The 22,868-nt window shown below is 43.0% G+C and overlaps 2 protein-coding genes across 10 annotated transcripts in view; one reads left to right on the top strand and one right to left on the bottom strand.

The window, feature by feature from the left end:
• The window catches only part of SCRN1 (secernin 1), a 40,808-nt gene extending 37,948 nt beyond the window's left edge, over positions 1 to 2,860 (top strand). For all 3 annotated transcript variants that reach the window (XM_063325106.1, XM_063325107.1, XM_063325104.1), the window contains exons 8-9: positions 270 to 429; positions 703 to 2,860. In XM_063325106.1, the coding sequence (XP_063181176.1) occupies positions 270 to 428 (159 nt within the window). In that variant the 3' untranslated portion in view covers position 429; positions 703 to 2,860. The remainder of the gene's footprint in view (positions 1 to 269; positions 430 to 702) is intronic.
• A 156-nt stretch (positions 2,861 to 3,016) lies between these two features.
• WIPF3 (WAS/WASL interacting protein family member 3) overlaps positions 3,017 to 22,868 on the bottom strand; it is a 38,809-nt gene continuing 18,957 nt past the window's right edge. For 6 of the 7 annotated variants that reach the window (XM_063325098.1, XM_063325100.1, XM_063325099.1 and 3 more), the window contains exons 3-8: positions 13,031 to 13,163; positions 12,233 to 12,361; positions 9,968 to 10,723; positions 8,230 to 8,376; positions 7,426 to 7,527; positions 3,017 to 6,505 (exon numbers count right to left, since the gene is read on the bottom strand). In XM_063325098.1, coding sequence (XP_063181168.1) covers positions 6,465 to 6,505; positions 7,426 to 7,527; positions 8,230 to 8,376; positions 9,968 to 10,723; positions 12,233 to 12,361; positions 13,031 to 13,163 — 1,308 coding nt within the window. In that variant the 3' untranslated portion in view covers positions 3,017 to 6,464. The remainder of the gene's footprint in view (positions 6,506 to 7,425; positions 7,528 to 8,229; positions 8,377 to 9,967; positions 10,724 to 12,232; positions 12,362 to 13,030; positions 13,164 to 22,868) is intronic. The other variant, XM_063325103.1, reaches the window with a different exon arrangement.

Below are 22,868 nucleotides of genomic sequence, written 5' to 3'. Positions count from 1 at the left end.
ACCATTTTCCTCTCTACATCTTTCACTCCATCTTCCTTCCCTGCTTTAAATTTAGCAACTCCTTTTTGGTTATTTTTCTTAATGCATAAAGTGTCCAGCACTGTTCCTTTTAGCCATCCAAAAAACTATTAACAGAAACAGTTTGTACTTCAAAAGTCTTTCTCGTTTTTAATAATACTTGAAAAGTTCTCCATAACAGAAGAGAACAGTAAAATACTTTAATGCGCCTTTTTGCTGGTTAATTGAGTTTGGTTGTCTCATGCCTTTAGGACAAAGGCCAGAAACTGATGAGGATTATGTTAGAGCTTGAAAAACAAGGCTTAGAAGCAATGGAAGATATCCTTACTCGTACAGAGGTTCTGGATCCTGCTGAAGTAGTGGATCTTTTCTATGACTGTGTTGACACAGAACTGAAGTTCTTCAAATAAAGTAAGCAAACACTTCAATTCTTTAGATACTGATTTTCTGGTACCAGGTTTCAGTGAATGTGAAATGCTGGATCCGATTCTGATTCTCCTCCTCTTTTACACTAAGCTAAGGGTGTTCAGAATCGGGTCCAAAGCCACCTTTCTACCTCAGTGCACCTGCTCCGATTTGTCTCCAAAGTTCCTTTTCCTTAGGCTACATTGCAGGCAATTTTTTTTTTTTTTCAATTTCACTCTTGCTCAGAATGGATTTTAAATGAATTTTATCTCATTTCAGCTACGGTGGCTATTGTTAGCCTTTTCTCTGGAAGACTGCAGAGTTCTTCGAGCCTTGAAAGAAAGTCTTCACACTTGTGAATTTCCAGGAAAAACATTTCTAGAGGAAAAAATGTTACTTGCTAGCTGTATCCGGTTAACAAATTGCTTTCCTTTGTCCAATCTTGTGGTGTTCCTGTTTGTGTATGTATATAGTGAAAGGAGAAAGTCACTGACTGGTCCAATTACTGTGTGCATGCTGGCTAATTTAGTACAGAATGTTTAAATATGTATGTTGGGCAACCAATTAAAGCAAAGATTAACTTCATAAGGCTAACTGCCATATCGTCATTGAAAGCAATCTGTTTTGTCCTCTATTCCTCAGGACTAGGCTTGCAGCAAAGCTGACTTGCATTTTTCTCTTCTTGCTAATTCATACAAAGAATGGTAGAGTTGAAATCCCAGTTATGAGGGGGACAGGAAGGTAAGTCCTGGCTCTTCACCTTGCTGTACCAGCCTCATATGGGCATATCTGGTTACAGTAACTCAGCATCTGACATTATGCCTGTACAAATTATCACAATTGGGTCCCCCAGGTTAAGTTTTGCCTTCACCTGCACCCAACTTAGGGAAGCTTGCGTTGGTAATGCACCTGGCTGCCGTTCTAGTACTGAGTACTAAAATGCAGAGCCAGCCTGGATGCTTAAGACATCTCTACATAACCTATTGGCTCTTAGGATGCAATTATTAAAGTGTCATATTTATACACAAGCTACAAATTTGGAATTTTTTTAGGGAATAGATGCTGGACATTGATCAATACCTGACTATTCTCCATCTTTCTGCCTTTTTACTGCTGAACAGTTCCTAGTAATCTCTGTGGTGAGCATCACCACACGAAGCACCACCAGTCATGAAGTACCAGTGAGTTACTGGTGGGTATGGCAATCCAACTGGTTAGGCTTAGAAATGGCTGTATTATGCTTCCTTATATTAAGTGCAGTTCTGCAGCATGCTTCCCTTCCTTGACAGTCTTACAGACAGACCTGCTTTTCATGTATTTTCTTCTTGTAGAAGTGAGATTGGGCAAATGCATTAAGAATTAAAACCAGTGAACACTGCTTCCTATGTCATGCGAAGATGGTTGGGTTTTTTTTAACAGGAGGTTCAGATAAGACGTTCATGCCTTTAATAAGGGAAGTTAGCATATGGAGTTAAAATGCTTCACTGTCCAGGGAAGGGGATGGTGAAGAACCACAGACTTTTTTTACTGGGGAAATAAAAGCTCCTTAGAAGGCAGCAACACCTCAACTTGAAACTGTAAGAGCTGTGCATTAGGGAAATAGTCATTGCCGTACTGGCACTCTGCATTCCCAGAATTATTTTATTAAATTGTTCCATTCAGACCCATTACTTTGGTATTGCCTTGTATGACAACTGGCAATTGGACAAGAAAACATTGGGCCTTTTCACTTACAGAAAACCAGCATGAAGATATTTTCTTTTATGGCCTACGTAATAATCTTCCTGCTCACAATACACTCCTCCTGTGCTCTCTATTACAGGAACAGCTCCTGTGCCAGCTATTCTGGAAATGGAGATAAGGGAAGGAGAAAATAGGCAAGTAAACCCTAAAACTTCTCTCTGCCTAGCCAGAATAGGGGCTGCAAGGAACACACTTCATTCCAGAGGGTTTTGTGCTGGATGAAGCCAGCTGGAAGAGCAGTGTGCTTTTGCCAACTGCCCACAACTGAAGTAAATAGGTTTTCCATGAAATCCACTTTTGGAATGGAAAATACTCTTCATCAGAGTATACTTAACTAACACACATCATGTTGAACTTCAAAGCTGTTGCTTGCTGAGTACTTTGAATTCTGACATGAGTATCTGGATATTTGTGAACAAGGGGAGAACAGGGATAAAATGATTGCCCCATCCAGAGGGCAAAAATTAGGATATACCACTTCACACAGCTCTTTTGCACAACTCAGATCTCTAACCTTTGAGAGTTGGGAGGGAGGCAAGATGAAAGAAGAGGGTGTTCCTCCTAAAAACATATTATATTGTATTTGTCTGTTTCTTAAGAAAGAAGCAACCAACACTTGCAGTTATTGTGTGGGAGTTTATGTCCTTATTTGGAACTGCTTATATGACAGAACTAATAAATTGTTTTCAGCACAGTGATCCAGGTAGTAATTTTCTAATAGTATGTTGCTTTTACTTCACCTGCATAGTACACGTAAAAAAACAATCCACAAAACTGTGCTACAGCAATATGCTTGAGTGCAATCTCTAGTCCTATGAGTTTGAGAAACCGGACACCCCCATGGTCTTAAACCTTCCAGTGGTCTTGAGCACAGCTGTGGCTCAGTGGAAGGACATAGTGGGACTAGTTGGGACCAGCTGCTGCGGGGTGACAGCCAGTGTGATTCTCTCTATCTCCAGCTAATAGCAACTTCAGAAGCTTCAATGGATCTTGAACAATTCAGTATATATGGAAATAACACTTCACCAACGCTTGCAAATATTCACAGGGTTTCTAATTTAATCCCTGAAAAATGCTGTTTACTTCTAAAGTACCCCTAATCGTAATAAAAACAGGAGTAAATTTTTTTCTCCTTTAGGTATCTTCAGGCACGTAGTCTAGCATTAAGTAGTTTTAAAATCCTTATGAAGGTACTTATTACATAGTAGTACACAAGTTCCAGAACAAATGAGAACCAACAATAAGTCACCTTTAATAGTACTATAACAAAATATTCTTCAAAGCAGTATTAAACTCTCCCAGTTGTTTGAAAAGCAATGTATATGCTGACCTCTGCTTATTAATATATTCATGCATATTTATCAAGTAACTATAATAATGACAGTGATAGTAAGCATTGGTCAAAGCATCAGTGTTTTTTTTTCTTTTCACATGATGTACAGCAAGGTGGTATAATAGGCTAGAAAAAGACTAATGATGCGTTCTTAGAGTCCTACAGGTAAAGAGATTCTCACCCTTACACCATCTCCACACCATGAGCGTTCATGTGTGTGGGAGCAGGAGCTGTAGCACAACTGAGCTGTTGCAAGAACTAAGAGAAAAGCAGAGATATGTAAAGATGCAGTTACCTGTCTTTTCCAAATAGTTTTGTTCAAAGGTATGGCTGTGGGGAAAGATCTTCACCTGTGATCTATAATGTTATTACAGCTGCAGCTGAGGGGAATTTATGGCAATTATATAAATTAATGTCATAACTGTAAATAGCCTGGCTGTTAGCACCAGGCTCATCGTGGAACAGCAGTGCCCTTTTGCAAGCTGGTGAATTACAGAATCATTTAGGTTGGAAAAGACCTTTAAAATCATCAAGTCCAACTGTTAACCTAATACTGCCAAGTCCACCACTAAACCACGTCCCTCAGTGCCACGTCTACCTGTCTTTTAAATACCTTCAGGGATGGTGACTCAACCACTTTCCTGGGCAGCCTGTTCAATGGTTGATAAGTGAAGAAAATTCTCCCACTCTTGAATCTAAACCTCCCCTTGGCAAATTGAGGCAGTTTCCTCTCGTCCTATTGCTTGTTACTTGGGAGAAGAGACTGACCCCCACCTGGCTACAACCTCCTTTCAGGTAGTTGTAGACAGTGACAAGGTCTCCCCTCAGCCTCCTTGTCTCCAGGATAAACAACCCCAGTTCCCTCAGCCACTCCTCACAGGACTTGTGCTCTAGACCCCTCACGAGCTTTTGTGCCCTTCTCTGGACACGCTCCAGCACCTCAATGTCTTTCTTGTAGTGAGGGTCCCAAAACTGAACACAGTATTCAAGGTGCGGCCTCACCAGTGCTGAGTACAGGGGGAAAATCACTTCCCTAGTCCTGCTGGCCACACTATTTCTGATAGAAGTCAGGATGCTACTGGCTGCCTTGGCTACCTGGACACACTGCTGGCTCATTCAGCTGGCTATCAACCATCTGCCGTGCAGCTTTTCAACCACTCTTCCCCAAGCCTGTAGTGTTGCGTGGCATTGTTGTGACCCAAGTGCAGGAACCCAGGAAAGCTACAAGATGGGGGAAGCAAAGATGGCTGCAGGTCGTGTGGTCCAACATCCCCTGCTCAAGCAGGGCCACCTGCAGCCTGTTGCCCAGGACCCACATCCGGACAGCTTCTGACCATCTCTAAGGGGTGAGACTCCACAGCGTACCTGGGCAACCTGTGCCAGTGCTCAGTCACGCCCACAGTGAAAAAGTATTTCCTCATGTTCAGATGGAGCCTCCTGTGTTTCAGTTAGTGTCCATTGTCTCTGGTCCTGCCACTGGGTGCCACTGAGAAGAGCCTGGCTCCATCTTTATACCTTCCCTTCAGATATTTATACACATTGATGAGAGTCCCTCTGAGTCTTCTCTTCTGCAGGCTGAATAGTCCCAGTTCTCTCAGCCTTTCCTCATAGGAGAGATGCTCCAGTCCCTTCATCATCTTAGTGGGCCTTTGTCTGACTCTGTCCAGTATGTCCATGTCTCTTTTGTACTGGGGAGCCCAGAACTGGACACAGTACTCCCAAGTGTGGCCTCACCGGTGCACAGCAGAGGGGAAGGATCACCTCCCTCAACCTGCTAGCAACACTCCTCTTAATGCAGTGAAATGCACAAAAATAAGGGTAATTCTTGCCGGAAATAGACATCTTATGATCAGATCCGAACAGCTGTGATCCAAAGACCTTACTCCAGGCTGCATTTTAAAAGCAGAAGCTCAAGTCTTGTCCACTGCTAGGCTGTTACTTTTTTTAACCAACTCTATTCAAGGGAACAACAACTTTGGGGACTGCTTGTTCCATGTGGTGTATTTTGGACAATGAATCCTCACTGCTGCGCTGGCTGAACGACAGTAGCTCTAGTTGCCTGTTCAAAATTTAGGTGTTGGACTCCTCATCCAAAGGCCTCCTAATTGCTGGGTAAAGACAGTCTGTCACACAAACGTAAATACCCACTTTGCCAGCAGGAAAATACAAGACACGTGCCCCTTACATACATACTTCATGGCATGTATATTCACATACACCATTTTTTTTTTCCTTCTAGTAGAACAACTTTCTTTTCCTTCAGTTTGGAAAAGTTCTGTCTTCTTTGTCAAGTCCATGACCACCCTACCCAGCTGGGCTTCTTCAGAGGCTATCCTATAAGGATGTGTAACCAATAGGAGGGAGGCTCAACAGCAGCCACAGCTCCTTGTCATCTCTTTCCTCTTCGTGCTTGATGAGAAAAGGATTGTGGGCCCATCTGTTCATCAAAGTGACATTCTGATGCAATCTGAGGACAGGCAGAATAGAAGAAGTGAAGAAACATACAAAGGGACTAATGGTAGCACGTTAGTTTCTGATAATTCATTGAAAAATGTCTCAATAATAACTGGAGAATTTCCAAAAAAATTAAAAATGATGGTTGAAGAGGGAAAAAATGAACTACAGGCACGTAATGCAAAAAGTATTCTGAGGTAACATCTGTCAGCATGATAAGAATAAGTATCGTTTCAACACTACAAAGAATTTAACTTTTATGCTGCTTTGCTTAAAAAATATCCACCTATATACAATAATTTAAAAGCCTGTAGTAGCATTCCTGTAGTATGTAGCCCAGTTCAAAAAGCGTCATTTAGATTGCTTTTCCAGTTTGTAGAAATGTTAACGTTGCAGCACTTGCAATTCAAATATAATCTCTATCACTGTATTGGGGACCCCTTCTGTTTTATATGTTATCTTCATGTTGTTCTTTTTTAATATTAATCCAGACAGGATCAGAAGACTCTTCTCATCTCACGTGTGTTCTTAATGGAGGATTTTTAGAGGGATCTGTAAACAGATAGGACAGGTTTAATCAGAGGAGACAGATGTATTTTTTTGGATATGTATTTCGGATGCAGTTCTACATCAGGGATGCTACATTTATCTCCTGCCCTTACATATACCTATATATATAGCTCATGCTCTGTAGCCCTTCAGCAAAACCATCTTTTGTAAGATCATACAGCAGACAATTTAGACTGACTGAGGCTGCTGTGAAAAGTCATGCAAAGTACCTTGGCATGGAAACCAAAAAAGACTTAATGAAAAGCTGGAGATAAATAGTTGATCTAATAATACAGAAAAGGCTGGGTTTTATAAAAAGCAGAATATGGGCATGAGAACTTTTGGTACCTTCAACTACCAGTTTTCAAAGCTGGATAGATGAACTTCTGCTCCTGCAACAAACACCTGATGCCAAATTTCTAAGCTGGGGGGGGAAAGCAAGGTTTGTTCATTCATTGCTTTCCTGACAAGGTTCAGCTACTAAGTCCCTTTGTTATTCAGGTGTGTAAAACGCCATGCACAGGATTTAAATCAAAACACACAATTGAAGACATGGATTGAGTCACCTTTCTGTTGTGATTTCACAAGTCCATGAGCAAAAACCCCAACTCGGTAGCTGCCTAAGTCCATTTATGTGACATCACTGCTTTTAATAGGGCTCTGCAAATTCAACAATCTAAAGAACACAGGCTGTGTGTCAAGCCACATCATTTTATTTTTAGCTACTAAGACTTTGAAGTAATTAATTAAGTGCTTTTAAGTATCTTTGGTCCCTGTTACCACTGTAACAAATCCCATTCCTCTCTGTGCCTATGCTAGCAACCCAGTTCTTCACGTTAATGCTGGTTTCTGTTCCTTATTTTAATTCCGTGTTTTTAATCCTATTGGATAATTATCAGACCATCTCATGTTTACACACTTACCTCTAGCTATCTTGCTGGGGTATATTTTCTGAAATGGCTTGAATTCATCAGGTGGGGGAAAGTCTTCCACAGAATGGAAAGTGAATTTAGATTCGAAGTCATCTGAGAAATTTCAGGGAAATAAACATTAGTCACTGTTAGAGAGATATGTAAAAATAAAAAAAAAACCATAAACATTGCCACAGGTAATTTCAATTAAAAATACTGACTTGTTTTCCCCCGGAATTGATAGTGGCTCATTCCATATAAGCAATCTTGATGAGTACTTCTGTGAGCCGTCCGAGTGTCTGGCTTAATTGCAAACACTGCCTGCTACTAACTAAAGAGTTAAGCTTCTGGCCGTCATTTGTTTTCTGCATTGATAATATTGTGGTAATAGAGGTATTCCTAGGTGGTTTTTCAAGCCATTTAGCTATAAGCAAGAATGAAAGGCCAATTCATCAGACCACAAAAATAATTCTTAGCAGTCTTTGCTCTGTAGGATTGAAGCTACTAAATGTCCATGAACTGGTTTTAAGAATAGTAATAGAAGCACGCTACAACAACTTTTCACAACCTGAAATAATTTTGCAGATAGCACATGCGTTTCTTGTCTACTGGATGATTCAAAACGTTTGCAAAAAAGCCTTTATTTTCTCTCATTATATAAGGTTGTACAAAAATGTTTCTAACGGGTTTAGTTATACTAACTACCCTGTTATTGCCATGAGAAAGTCTCAAATGAGTTTTTGAGGTCCAAGACATGCACGGGCTTTTGTACTAAAATTATGAACTAAGGCTGAGATCTAATTTAGATTATATTACCAATGATGTGCATATTTCCGTTTTTAAGTGGTGGGTAGGGGTCATGAGCTGTAGCCCAGGCTGAGACTCCAGACTTGCTCGTAAGTTCAGTTGTTGGCGATCTTGCTGGTGGCTGTGGAGGTGTGACTAGCTTCCCAGCACCGGTTCCTTAAAAAGAAGCAGCAGACTGGCACATAAACATCATCGTGACTTAAAAAACCTGAGAGTAAGCTTTGCACAAATGCAGAGGCAGTGTAGAAGGAATGCAATATTTGGGCCAAACTTACCCAGCTTCAGAACTGCTGTTTGTCAAGCCTGACCATGGATTTATAGCATTAAGTATTAAATTTAAGTCACTATTGGAGCTGGCTTGCTAGTTCTAGTTCTAGGCAAAGTCTGACATTCTGAAGTATGGTTTCATCCCAGTCTGGAGGGGAAGACTATCTTTTCACTTTCACAAGAACAAGCAGTTTCTTTAAGAAAAAAAAAAAAAAAACACCAAAAAAATCAACCACACTAGATGGTATCTCTAAAAGAAAATCATTTCCTGACACTTTGGCAGATACGCAGTAGAATTACTATTATTCCTGTGCATTTCACTGAGAAGTTGCAAGAGCCGTCAAATTTTATATCTTCTGGGCAGACCTACCACAGTAACTGTGTAAGGGGGAGGAAGCCCAAGGCCTCCAAGTTAGCAGCCTCTCAAAACTGCTTCTCCCCCTAGATCACCAAGAGAAACGCAGGCTAATTATATAGAAACCTCAAAAGTTGAACCACCATGAGAAACAGACATCTTGATAAAATAACAGTTCATCAGGCAGTTTTTGAGCAGCATTAATCAGCATCACGAAGCACCTGATCTGCTGTACTCACATGGCCTTTCCCCCATGGCTGTCAAAGGGAACCAGTAATTTTTTCTCTTGATATCTGGCTGCTAAAACACAGGGTACAGAACATTCTCTTCAGATGTTCCTTATTAAGTAGCTGTCTCCATTTCTCAAACCCACACAGATTTAGGCTCTTTTTTTTATTGTTGTCATTATATCAGAGAAGTCTGATAGAAGTTCCTTCTACCATCTGCTCAAGGAAACACTAGCTAATATCCCCACTGCCCAAGTAGTCAGCGAAACCTTTGGCCCAACCACCTTGGGCACGGGAGGCACTGGCTGCTCCTCTTTGTTGAAGAGCAGAGGGCTGCATCCATACTTGCTTTTGCTCACCTACGGCTGTAGCTGCCCCGTCTGTGTTTTATTCTCTCCTCTAACATTTCCCAGCCATTGCCAATATTGCTCCAGCCTGCATGGGTACAGCAGGAGAGGGATGTCATGGGTAGGCTGGCACTCGAGCAGCTGCAGATCCAGCAGACATGGTGGTGTACACTCTGCTGTCCTACCTGAGACTGTTAGGAGACCACTCCTGAGCTCAGTCATTGCACTGCTGGAGACACATCAACACCAACACAAAAGCAAAAAGCAGCCCAGCGGTCCTAAAATGTTGCTTTCACCAATCACCATGTTGCTTCCAAGAATCATACATTGAACTATACGGCATGTGTGCCCAGCAGTAAGAAGAGCCTGGTGTCTTGCACGCTCGTTAGACGCCATGTGACCTGCAGGTATTCCTCCCACCTGATGGACTTCACCCTCCTGCTACATGTGCTCTTCATCCTCACCCCTCATCCTCTCCAGCCGCCAGTGCAATTTCCCCCCCTGGCCAAAGAGAGAAAAAAGCCTCCCTTCTCCGAACGTCCTGCTCTCACCTGCGCCTCGGCCAGGTCTCTTCTTCCTGGTCTCCACCATCCCTGGGGGCTGGGGGAGGCCGGGGGGGGGAGGAAGCGGCATGGACTGGATACTGCTTGGCTTATGGAACTGTGACAGCAGGTGGGGAGACTTGGGGGGCAGTGGAGGGGGCATGTCAGCAGTGCTAAGAGCTGTGCTAAAGGCTGGGGAGGGTGGAAAGGAGAGCCTGTTTGAGGTCAAGGAGTGCGTGTGGGGTGGAGGAGGAGGTGGTGGTGGTGGTGTGGGAGGTGGACAGTCCCTTCCTTCAGGTGGAGAGGAAGCAGCAGCGGAGAAATCGGTTGTCCTGCTGGGAAACCCGCAGGGGGGCACGAGGGGCAGCGGAGGAGGAGGAGGAGGAGCGGGGAGCGAGTGTGCAGCACCCCCTTGAAACTTGGTGGGTTTGTCAGCCTGAGGAGGTGGGAGTGGGGGTGGAGGAGCAGCGTTGGGGGAGACCCCCTTGGGAGGGCGCTCGGCCGGAGGTGGGAGAGGGGGAGGAGGGGGGAAAGTGAGGGAAGGTTTGCTGGAAGCAGGAGGCGGCGGAGGGGGAGCGGGCAGGCTGGGCCGCCCGGGGCTGGCTGCGGCTCTGGAGGTGCTGGGAGGCTCCGGTAGGATGGCTGCCCTTGGGCCTTCAGCTGGGTGTGAGGGGATGCTGCTCGCCTTCGCAGCGCTGCTGCTCGGTGGGTTGGAGGTCCTGGGAGCCGCTGCTCGGACTCCAGGAAGCTGCCCAGGCCTCCCAGCTGAAAAACACGTATCACATAGATGACATCAGGATTTTGATCTCACAGAACAGCGCAAAGAGCAAGCTCTTCATCTTCCCCTCCCCAGAGGTTACCCTGAGCGATTAATTCACCCAAAACATCTCATATCCAACAGGTTGCCCTTGCTGTAACAGGGCTTAGGAGGTGATGTATGCCAGTGGGAACCAGGGACTCTGCCTAAAGATGACCTGCTGAGAGACCCTGCTCCACTCCCTGTTCCTCAGTTTCTGCAACATGAAACAGTTTAAGGAGAGGGAGCTTTTCTGCGGGGGCCTGGGATCCTTCATGTCAGCCTCATCTGCCTAGCACAGCCCGCTGAACAGGGATGAACCGTCTGCTTGGAGAAATCAAGTCCTAGTGAAAAGGCCTCAAAGAACACAAGCAGGTTGACACAGACCACCTTGCATCCTTGAAGTTAAGTACTTGCTTAAGATTAAAAAATTCATACAAATGTTACATAAATATCAATCCCATGGATAAAAGCCAAGTTCTTAAAAGTAGTGCCTCAAAGGCTTTCCAGAAGGCACAGGTTCAAACGTCTTCTGTTCAACAGCAAATGCCTAAAGACTCGACCTTAAAAAAAAATGTATTTTCCTGAGTAAATGTCAAGGATTTTTCACAAAGCAAGATGTCAAAAAAGGCATCTCATTCTATATTCATATAGGCTGACAGACACGGTCACAGTTACAAGAGCAACTCAAAGTAGCTACTGCAGCTGAAGCTACGTGAGGAAGCCCGGTCACAAGCCGTGCTGCGCATCTCGGGCTTGCCTTCCAGGAAAAAACGGCCCAGGCAGAGCCAAGTTCTGTCTTTTCCCGCAAATGCCCACTTTGCTCCGTGCTGCCTGAGCAGGCACCAGCTGCCCAACAGCGCCAGAGGCCATCGCTGTGACTCTAAAAGTCACCCCTCATTGACGCTGGCGCTTCCCCAGGCAAAAGCAGCAGCAGGGCTCCCACACATGCCTTCCTCCTGTCCTTGTGAAGTGACAGGCACCTTATTTTTCAGGTCAGTAAATTACCTTGCTGGATCAAAGCTATACTTTATAAAATCCAGAGGGCAGAAATCTTAAATATAAATCCTTAAAGTTAACATGCAAACCTGTAATACCATAGAAACGCACGCTAATGAAGGGAAGGAAATAATGACTTTGCATTTGTGCGGAAGCTGGTGAGCTCAGATTTCAACTGTGCCTATTCAAGGCACAATCAAAAGTTTTCATTAAAGTAAATATCTCCATTAAAACTCTGTACAATCTATTCAATCTCTCTCTTACCCTATGTAGAGATAGCTTATTATTGACATTTTAAGGAATAAAGCACCCGAGATCTAGAAAGATGATTTCAAGCATGTTATTAATTGAGCCTTCCGTGGTCACAAGATGAATTAAGGGTTCATAATAAAAATCAGTCACTAAAGCTAACCCCGAAGTACTTTCATACCAAATCGCCATTCCCCCCGGCTATTCTTTCATAGAAATTAAGCCCTTACCCGTCACGTCCCTCTGGCCTGCTGGTCTGAGAACAGGAAAGCCACCAGCAAACAAGCCTCCCAGAGGCTGCTGAGAGCCACCTTTATTAATGGCTGAATTAACTCCATCTCTGTTTGCTCCTTTGGGTTCTGTTTTTTTTAAAAAAAAAAAAAAAAAAAAAAGTCACAAAAACCCCAGGATCTATCAGAAAGTCATTTCATCCTTGCCCTCAGACTGCTAAGACTTAGCACCAACAAACATCGTCAAGACCAGGGTTTTCCCTCTTTGGGCAGGCTCAGGGAGGAAAGTTACTATTCATAAAGTAAACTGCCATTACTCTCTGACCCGTGCCTTGGAGCACAGCACCCTCTGGTGCTTTTTAATTTCACACCAATGGTGACACCAGCAAGAAGTGTTAGACTGCACTGAGTTTATGACTCCAGAATTCTTTGGCATTTTTTGTTCTTTTTATCTAGTAAAAAACCAACTCTTTTGCCTGAGCCAACTATTCCAACTTAAAAACATATTTTACTGAGAAACTCTCAAGGATTTCATCATTCAGGATTGTTTTTTGGACAAGGTATGCCTGTTAAGGTGACACCCAGTTATAGACTTATTATGAAGTGTTAATAGTTCCTGATCTTGGAGCAGGATGCGAGTTTAGAAAGTGTCCCCTCGGCATCCTAAAGCCATGTGAAGATGCAGACCTTTGCTGGACTTCAAACCTGCCCTTCAGCTTGAAAACTGTCCAGCCGACCTCCACAGGTGAGGCTTCAGCAACGCTCACCCAGGGACCTTACGCAGGAACACAAACTTACTTTCAATCTGTGGTGCGCTGCGGTCATTGATTTGAGTCACTTTTCTTAAGCGAGTTCCCTGCTGGATATCAGCTAAGAGCGCGTTTCGTGCTTTTTGGTCTTCCTTTCGCAATTTTGGTATCTCTGAACTTGCCTGTTGACAATAAGAGCAATAGACAAAAATACATGCTTAGAAAGGCCACGTCAGCAAACATGGGACAGAAGCTTTGAAACAAACCATCCTCGGCAGCTTTTGAGTCGAATGAAGAAGAGCAGCATGCAGTTGTGTGGGAGGTAGGAAACCTGAAAGTTTTAATAGAACACGAATCCAATACTAGCTGTGCTAATACAGTTGAAAGGCAATTAGGGGACACGCTTAAATGAAACGTGACCTCTTGCTTGGCCACTTACGGTGTCTGCCCCCACAACTCCAGCTCTGACTGCCTCTCTCTTTAGCTCTTTTCATTCTATTTGCAATTCTTTACAACAAAGGTTTTCTATGTCCCCTTAGAATAAACATCCTTCTGCTTTACCCACTTTGCCTTAGGAAAAAGGACAGGTAATTGCACACTGCACTTATATTTGAATTAAATCATTAATTAATTTAAACTACCTCTGTATTGGAGATATACACCAGTTTGAGTAGACTGTCTTTAGAAGAATACCATTATATTTTAGTAACTTTTCTAGCCTAATCAAGGTCCGTAAATGTAAAGTCAGCTTGTAGTTTGAAGTTTTGTAATAAACCCCCAAAATATTTTTATTCTTATTTCACCTAAGTTTCCTGTTATTTAAAAAAAAAAGAAATCTTTAAAAAGTTTGGATGTTTTGCTTTCCTGAAGCAGATATAAACCAGCAAAGCTGTTACTTCTAAACCTATCCCGTGGCTAACAGAGTGCTCTAACAGAGGGGAATCTTCACGACAGAAGAGCTGAATGTGCCACATGTGTCCATACTTACTGCAAATTCCCGTAGGTTAGCTAACTTCACAAAGGGAACGAATACCAGAAATGTTTCCATAACCCTTAATTTGAGCATCATAGTCATAATAAAGCAGAACGATACCGTCACGCTTTAAAACAAACAAAAAACACAACTTGGAAATAGCATTCTGAAAGCAAGAGAAACGTGAAAATACTTAACCAGCTGCTGAATTAATAAAATGTCCAACTTGCTAATCCTAAACAAAGAATTATACTGGTACGATATTAATTGTTACTTTTGTGTTTGCTAAAAAAAAAAAAATAATAAAAGGCACGCTAGATTTGCAGAGCCCCACTAGATGGCACTCCAGATCGCTGCATTCCTGACACCTGATGTAAAAACGCGTAATTAAAATCTTGTGACCAATACTGTAACCATATATTGTTTAAAAAAATTAGGAAAAACCCCTATTTTGTTACATGGTTTCCTAATTCGAAGCAGCGCTGCCTGCCCCTGTGCTTTCAGGACAGCGAGTTCCACAGCCCATTAAGACAACCCAGAAAAGCTGCCTGTGCAAGCAGCATTAGACCATGTCCCAGCCAGAAGCTATTTTCACTCACGTTTTCTGTAAGTTGACAATACTTACTGTGAAAAATGGAAACACCATAACTGGAACAAGGGTGACTCCCCTTCTCACAAAAGCTTTTTACCAGTATCTTGAACTCCACTCCTCTCTACGCCCACTATTGACTTTGTTGTAGCAGGACAACCAGGATCTAGAGGGATCCGATCAAGACCTATGTTTAAAATTAGATCCAGCAGCTGTGTTTTCGTTTCCCGGTTCAAGTGCCCGTATAGTATGCCAGCTGTCCACTTCATTGCCTCGATCCACTTCTCTGAGCATAAAGCCTTGATATCCAAATAGCTATTAGGCTAAAATACCCTACTTGTGGCACCTTATGTTTGCAGGGGACTCATGACTTGATATGACTTTAACATGGCTAAGATACTAATTTGTTCACAAGCTGTAGCATAAAAAAAAAGGCAGGAACACTATTCTGCAGGCCCATAATGCAGCATAACAAGCTGCCTTTCTCTCGCGATAGATGCCCTTACTTCAAGCAAAACTCCACCTTATGCCCCAGCTGCTTCTTCCACCTCCTCCTGTAGGTAAGCGATACAATCTTCCATGCCCAGCCTGGTGGACTCGGGTGATTAATCAGCTGCTGAGTAGCTTAATACGGATTCTCTTTTTCCATTACAAAGTCAAGATGGTCTGGGGTGTAGTGTTGCCTGGTTGCACAGCAGTCAGAGCTCATTCGGATTTCTTGTTTGCCGCCTGCGCTCCCAAGGCCAGTGACAATTCTTGTCAAGAATCATTTCACCAGGTAAGTGTGTCATCCACTCGCCTACCGGTGTCCTGCGTTTGCAAATTCTTGTTTTTACCATACTGCTTTTGGATACACAATCAGAAAGGAACCTTCCTTCCTTCCTTTGATTAAGAAATTAATGTGGGATTCACACTCATGCCATGCCTGCAGTCCATAGCACAAGGACAAGCACAAGCACAAATAAACATATTAAAGTTGTGTATCAAGAGAAAAATAAAAAGAGGAACTCATGGGTGTCAAATCTTCAATCCCAATCACATGCAGAAGAGTTTCAGCAGAAAGACAAATATATTTTGAGTCACAGAGGAAAAACAGCTGCAAAACAAAAGACGTAATTTGTAGGCTACTTTCTACCACCCCACCTCCCCCCTCAATCTGCAGGGCAGCCTCATTTATTTCCAAAAAGAGAAACATCTCAATCTTTCAATGAAAATCAGAAAGGAAGCTGGAGAAGAATGTGAAGATCATTTGTTTTATCAGATGCCAGAGCTGCCTCAGGTAACACAGACTGAAATTAAATTCCATACTTTATTTACATGAATTGGTAAGGGAACGGTGGGTTCTCATTACCTTAGTAACCATTAGGTTATTCTGCTACTATTTCAGGCACAAAGCATAGCACATTCAATACCTACTTGGGAACAGAACGGAACAAACCAGACACGTAAACATTGAACATAAAAGAACTATTCCCTTCTCATCTCACCAAACTCCACTACTTTTGTCTTCTGTAATTTAGTGTCCTAAATTACACCCTCAGCTACGCCACTCGCTAAGGTGTAGGATCAATGTTTGGGGTGCCTGACAGGTCTCCAAAGTACCTGTAAACAGGAAAATACCATTAAATCACAATATTTAGAGTGGTGTTCCAGACTGTAGATCATCCATGATGAAAACCAACATTTCAAAACTTGCAGGTGGTAACTTAGACTGGCAGAGAAATGCAGGAGGACAGCACGGTTACACAGAGCGCGCCAAATCACTGCAACCTGAGGCCATTTGAAAAGAACAACACATGCAAAACGTGCTCCCCCGCTGCTGGGCAGGGGGGAAGGAAAAAAGGAAAATGCACAATATACAAGTGTAAAACTGAAAATGACTGGGTGAAAAGTTCTGGCCATACCTCTGAATGGAAGCCTGCATCCAGAGTGCCACGAGCCTGAACCTGGCAGTGGCCTCCAGCAAGTGCGCAAGAGTGCCAGACCCCCAGCACAATGCCACGGCAAGAGGGGACAGCACACTCCTCGGATGTATTTTATCCATTCAGGAAACATAATGCGAGCAAAAATGGGATTACAAGTTCACTTCTGGTCTCCGGATCTTTAAAATAACATTGAAAAACTGGAGATGTACAGGGAAGAGCTAACGTGGTATTCAAAAAGCTGGAGGAAAACAGATTTCGGCAGCTCAGTCTGGTCCGTCAGCCCTGAGGTCTATCCGAGGGCTGGTCTGCCTGCACGACACACAAACCTTTACAGGGATATGATGGTGAGGACTCCAGGTCTGTTAATCCAGAGCCAGGCATCTGGTGAATTAACGTAAGACACAGCCAGACAAGCTCCGATTAGAAACCGGCAAGCATGGAAGCAGCCGGAGTGACCGTTCCCCGCAGCAAAGGGCTGCAGACGGCAGCAGATGATCCATTTCTTGGTTTTCAGATGAAGGCTTGATCCTCTCTGGCAGAAGCGCTCTTTGTGAAGCACAAGCCATCGGGCCCCACGCAGAGACACTTGCCGACACGCAATAACACCCCGCAGTGCAGCGGGGAGGCAGCCAGTGGTTCCTGACAGTTGCTTCCAGTTTTGAGTTCTATGAAAGTGAATCATTTTGTTTAACAGAACAACTCCCTTTACACTGCATATATGGACCATGCAAAGTTTGTCCCTGAATAATCACAACTGTAACACCCTAAACTGGGTTGTATCAGACAAATGAAGACCGGAGAGACTTCTTTAAAGACAACGGACTGAAATCCATGGCAATGAGCTCCACTTTTGGATGCGTTACTGCTGCAGTACTTGCATTGCCTTGGGAAAATCACTTTATGTCTTGCAAGATGGATGGGAGCATCAACTTACCCTCTGGGCTCCTATGATACTTAAAATATTTAAGAGGTATACATGTTCAGATACTAAAATGGTGTAAATGCAGAGGTCACCAGGCATTTGAAAAAAAACAATATAGTAGTACAATTATAGGCAAGTACTAATTATAATTTCAGATTTTAAAGAGCACCCCTGCACACAGAAAAGGGGAAATCTTCTGGATTCCAGGCAGGTAGTTCAGGTCACAGTGGATGCATACACTGTTCCATAAATGAGTTATATTCACTCTGATTTTTAAATACGCTCGTTACTGAATTTGCAAAATACTTCAGGGTATTCGGTAGATCTTCACAAACGTGACAGTTGCATCAGAAATGTACCTCCAGCCGTCTGGGCAATCCAGTAGCCAGGCAGTCACGGACCTTTGTTTCAGATTGTTTCCCAATCAGCTAATTGGGAAAAGAGGATCCAGTATTCCAGCTCTATAATAGGTAGGAGCCATATGTAAGATAAAATAAAGCACAATTCCATCCAAAGGCACTCCATTCTCTTTTATTTTAGAGAACTTATAGTATTGAGTATTTATATGCCTAACATGTAATGAATTGTATCATCACAGTAGATTCCCTTTCCCGGTCACTTTTTATAGGAAATATTGGAAATACAGCTGTGCAGAAAATTTATTTATCCATCTGAACTAGATTAAAAGAACTAAAACAAAAAAGAAGTCAAAATACATTTAGCTTATCCCCAACTATCTATTTAGTGAGACATATACCAATAAAATTAAAAATCAATCAATCAGTCAATTTGATGTGCAGTATTTTATTATGGGCAGAAAGAAAACTCTCTCTTTTGCTGACAATTTCATTTATTTCTGTGAATCTGGCGTCCATCACCCATCCTCTCCCTCCCATGCCCAATCTTTTCCCCCTAGACAAAAAAAAAAAAAAAAAGGATTCAATGCAGAGATCAAGCACACACACTGGCAGAGGGCATACACAGTGTATATTTTAGTAAAAGAAGAGTCTGAGGACATCCCTTAACAAACCTTTGCTTTCTTACTATTTTTTCTCTGCCGTGCTCGGCCAAACCTGCACAGGCAAGGGCTGAGGCAAGGGATCGCCACCGGTGCAGCACGCAACACCTCCGGTTTGGCTTTTGAGGAAGGGGAAAGATGTTACAGCAAGATAAAGAAAGATGAACAGAAAGCACTAAGATAAGGGATGCTTGATCCCAGAAACACTCATTTATGAAAATAAGAGCTCCTGGGCCAGTCCTGGCCTTCTCCAGCATCCAATCTGACATGATTCAGAGACTTAAACTAAGAAATGAAAAAGATAAAGTCTACAAACATGGCAATGGACAATTAAAACCAGCATGCAGAACAGCAGACAGGGCAAAATCAGGATTAGCCGCGTAGGCAACGCAGTCAGTGACGTGACGGTGACAGTGCCAAGTCTGGCTGAAGAAACCGTGCATCAACAGTGAGAGACAACTGAAACACCTAAACCTTAATTGAAGGGCCTGCAAAGCATCAAGGAAGAGCCTGAACAACTGGAAATATAATAAAAACCCACAAATATTATTCCTATATTAACAATAACTGGAATTCTCACGTAATAGGGATTGTTCAGGAATGAGGACAATAAAGGTGAAGCTAGCTGTGTAACGCTGTGTGTGCGTCATGTGAGAGATGGCTAAGACTATCGAGAGGAAAACACAGCTTGTTTGGGGTTGGTAAATCGTCTGAGGAAGGACGGTGAGTGCTCTCACCGCCCATATGGCACAACAAGGCTCTCCAAGTAGGAGAGCATGGAGGGAGAGATGATGGCTGGGTCCCCATCTGGCCATAAAGCTCCTGCTCCTTTGAAGGAACGCCAGGCATGGGGTTGGTGCTCACAACAGTCTTGAAGGACGCAGACATAGAGTAAGGGGCTGTTAAGGGCAAACATGCAGCTAAAATACCCATCTGGGAACACAGATGATGGAAAAGAATGGACTAAGAATAGGAGAGACCTGCTTGCGAGCAACTTACTCCATAACTTCCTTCCACTTAACCACAAGCTGCTGGCCACAAGTGTTCCATAAGGAGATCCCTGTAAGGATCAGGACTAATGCATTCAAATGAATTCAACTCTTAAAAGACTGCATCCTTTTCAAAAACAGAATTGACAGAAAAAAAATAATATTGACAGTAAAATGCCAGAACATTCAAAGAAACTGCAATGTCATAATTTGTTATTAAAAGAATGAGGTTGTTTTGGAACAAGGTAGAATATGGAAGATGACAAGAAATCTCAGTGTAAGCTAGCCAGTATGTCTTCCTTGACATAGCACAGGATTACAGAAGTCATCTATGCATCTGTAGCCCAACATGAAATCTGAAATGCCAGAGGAACTTGTTTTCCCAAGATCAATCCCCCTTTACTAGATTAGAATTATGCCAAGAATTCACGATTTTGTATCAGCAGCAGAAGCAGTTTGGCCAGCAGGCAAGAGTATTACTTCTACAAAGAATTCTCAAACGGGCAGCTAAAGTCTCCCCTGGGAATGTGCCGAGGAATGCACCTGCAACAAAGACCAGGAGCTTATTAAAATAATAAAATAAGCCTAGTTTCCCGCAAGTCACAAACAGAAGTACAATAGAGAAAAACATTGCCATCCTTCTTGCATTTACTTTAAATATGTATCAGGTATGGTTTCACTCAGGCATAGTCAAATGCAAAATAAAAAAATCAAAACAATCCCCCCTTCCAGCTTAAGGAAAAATTCAGCAAGTCTCAACAACAAAGCACATGACTTCTTTTTTTTTTTTTTTAAGCATTTTAAACTGTTCGTTTACAAAGAAACTTGCGAGATCTGGTACGTGTGAGATTTGGTTCATCTGTTCACAATGGAGCCCCGACCTCTGATTTAAAGCTTTTTAATTATGGGAAACCTCGCCACGGTGCAAGACTCCACCTGCACAGTCAATCGCAAGATCAGAGCCGCTTCTTGTGTTTCTGCTGTGTAGCATAGGATGAAACTAATTAATTCTTGGCACTTGGTCTACCTGGGTAAACACGGCAATCTCTCAGCCTTCTAGCAAGCTGAGCTACAAACGCTTCCCATGCGAGGGGTCACTCTCCAGCCAACATTATTTTATTTTTTTTTTTGAGGGAACTCACATGAAGGGACCTGCCAAATAGCTTCCTGGCAGCTACCGAAGCCATTGTTTCAAGAGAATGACAGGACCAGCGTTTCCACGATTCCATCTACGCCCAGCTCAATAATGATTAACCGTGATCTCAGTCTCCATCGCACACAGTTCGTCAGTCTGAACCTGCCGGGTTGAAAAGGTCACGGAGCAATGTGTGTACCTAGATAGGCTGTGTCTGCGCCAGCCCCGTTCCTCAACTTCTAGCAAGGGAAGGACCCTGCAAAAGTTGTTATAAATCTCTTCCCGGCGTTCCAGCCGCCGCCTAGTCCTGGCATTAGTCCCGAAGAGTGAGGCGTTTTCAGGCTTAGCAGAGACGGCGCCTGCTCTGCGCTAGCATCTACCTGCTCAAAGTGTACCAGCAGACACAGCGGCAGGGAACAAAAGATTAAAAAAAAAAAAAAAAGCATAGCAGGAGTTATTCTCTTCTACGTCTATATCCCCCTGCGCATTTCAACCACCACCAGCAATCACTGCCACCGCGCCCAATAAAACCCTCTTCATTCTCCCTTAGCACCACTCCGTCAGACAAAGTAAAATCTTCTCTGCTCAAAGGGTCAATTGCTGCTGATACAAGTGGAGCAGGGGGCTTATTATCAAGGGTGTACTTCACACTCTTCCAGTGTGTGTTGCTAAATTTCTGCACCTGAATGCAAAAATGCAACGGAATCAATATGATGATTTATACCCGCTGAGCCATTTAGCTTTTCTGTGGGAATTTAACTTACTGACACCCACATTTGAAACATAAATTCTGGCTGTTCTTTCACTAACAGAAAACATGCAGTAACAGAAGCCACCAAAATGGAGACAGTATAAAAATCAAAACGACTCTAGAAGTGTTTCCCTGCAGTTCAGAAAGATCGCAAGTCAGATACCAAAAATACCCCGAGACTGGCTTCAAAAAAATAATTTTGAACTTCACCTTCTGATTTCTATACTTTTGGGATTAAAAATCCCAAGATTTCCTCGGCATCAATTAAAACAGAAGTGAAAATTCTTATATAAAGAAGAAAACCTGAGGCCCTGGCATTGCAACGAACACGTCAAACAGCACAAGGCTGAAAATACTGCCGTGGGGGCTGGTGCCGCTACCTCTGCTTATTCTCTCTGTCTGCCCCAGCAGGGTCCCCACAATGACAAGGGCTATTATGAGGAGTGATAACGAAATATTCAACATGTGACAACCTACATGTGTCGCACTTTTATCTCACTCTGTTCTGAGAAGGCTAAGCCATTTGTCCTACCCAGTTACCTGGGTAGAAGCTACTGATCGTTCTGAAATGCCTTTTAGCAGCCGTGCAAAATTATGGTCAGCCCAAAATAGGAAAATAGTGAGAAACCAATCTCTCTTGCAATGTCACCTTCCAGCCTCACAGAGAAGCCCAACTCAAGTATCGCTGTAATTCTGGGTTCTCTTTTAATTAAAAGCCTGCAAGTGTAATATTAATTGACAGATGGAATTTAATATGTAGCCAGTGTGTGCACTACAGATGGGGTACTGATTATTCAGGGCAGTATTACCTTGTGATTAGAATGATAAATTTACCTATTCGCTCTCTGCAGCCAGGCTGCTTCGAATACCTGGGCTTGCTCATTTACAGCTGGTACCTCTGCAACACGCTGCCATTTCCATACTCTGATATGGAAAATTATACAGATAAAAAACAGAGAGTAAGAATAAGAAAAATAAATTTAAATGCTTTCCATTCAAACAACTTGTACAACACACGACATTACGGAGAAACCTGCAAAACAGAACTCACCACCTACATACATTAAAGTTGGTGACCTAAGAGATCTCAAGTGAAGCATTCCGGAAGATCAGCACATATGAATGTATGCAGTACGTACCTGTCCAGATGAAACACGGGGAGCCGACCTAGTTCTTATGTTTTCCTTACATCTTCCCCACCTTTCAGAGCTCACGCTTACCCTTTCTGTATTTGTTGGCTACAAGAGCAGAAGGCTACGGCAGCCGCACTTCGAGATGCCATCGCTACGCAATCACACATTTTCCAGTGTCGGAAAATTAAGTCAAATGAACCACACACAGACACAGATTTTTTTTTTCCTCATAATTGCCCCTCACTTCTTTATGAAAGCAGACTGGTGTGAGACTTGCTGCGTGATTAAAACACTATAAATCACTTTCCTTTATTTTGGCTGGAACAAAGCATTCTCAAAAACTTCAGCTGCACTTTGCCCAGCCCTTAGCACAGTCTGTACGATGGCCTGTCATCAAGATTACCAAGCCTCCACTCTCCCTCGCTCCAGTATGTTTTACCTAGCAGCAATAA

Source organism: Chroicocephalus ridibundus, chromosome 2 (genome assembly GCF_963924245.1).
Source record: "Chroicocephalus ridibundus chromosome 2, bChrRid1.1, whole genome shotgun sequence".
Lineage (NCBI taxonomy): Eukaryota > Metazoa > Chordata > Aves > Charadriiformes > Laridae > Chroicocephalus > Chroicocephalus ridibundus.
This window is presented reverse-complemented; position numbering and strand designations above follow the sequence as displayed.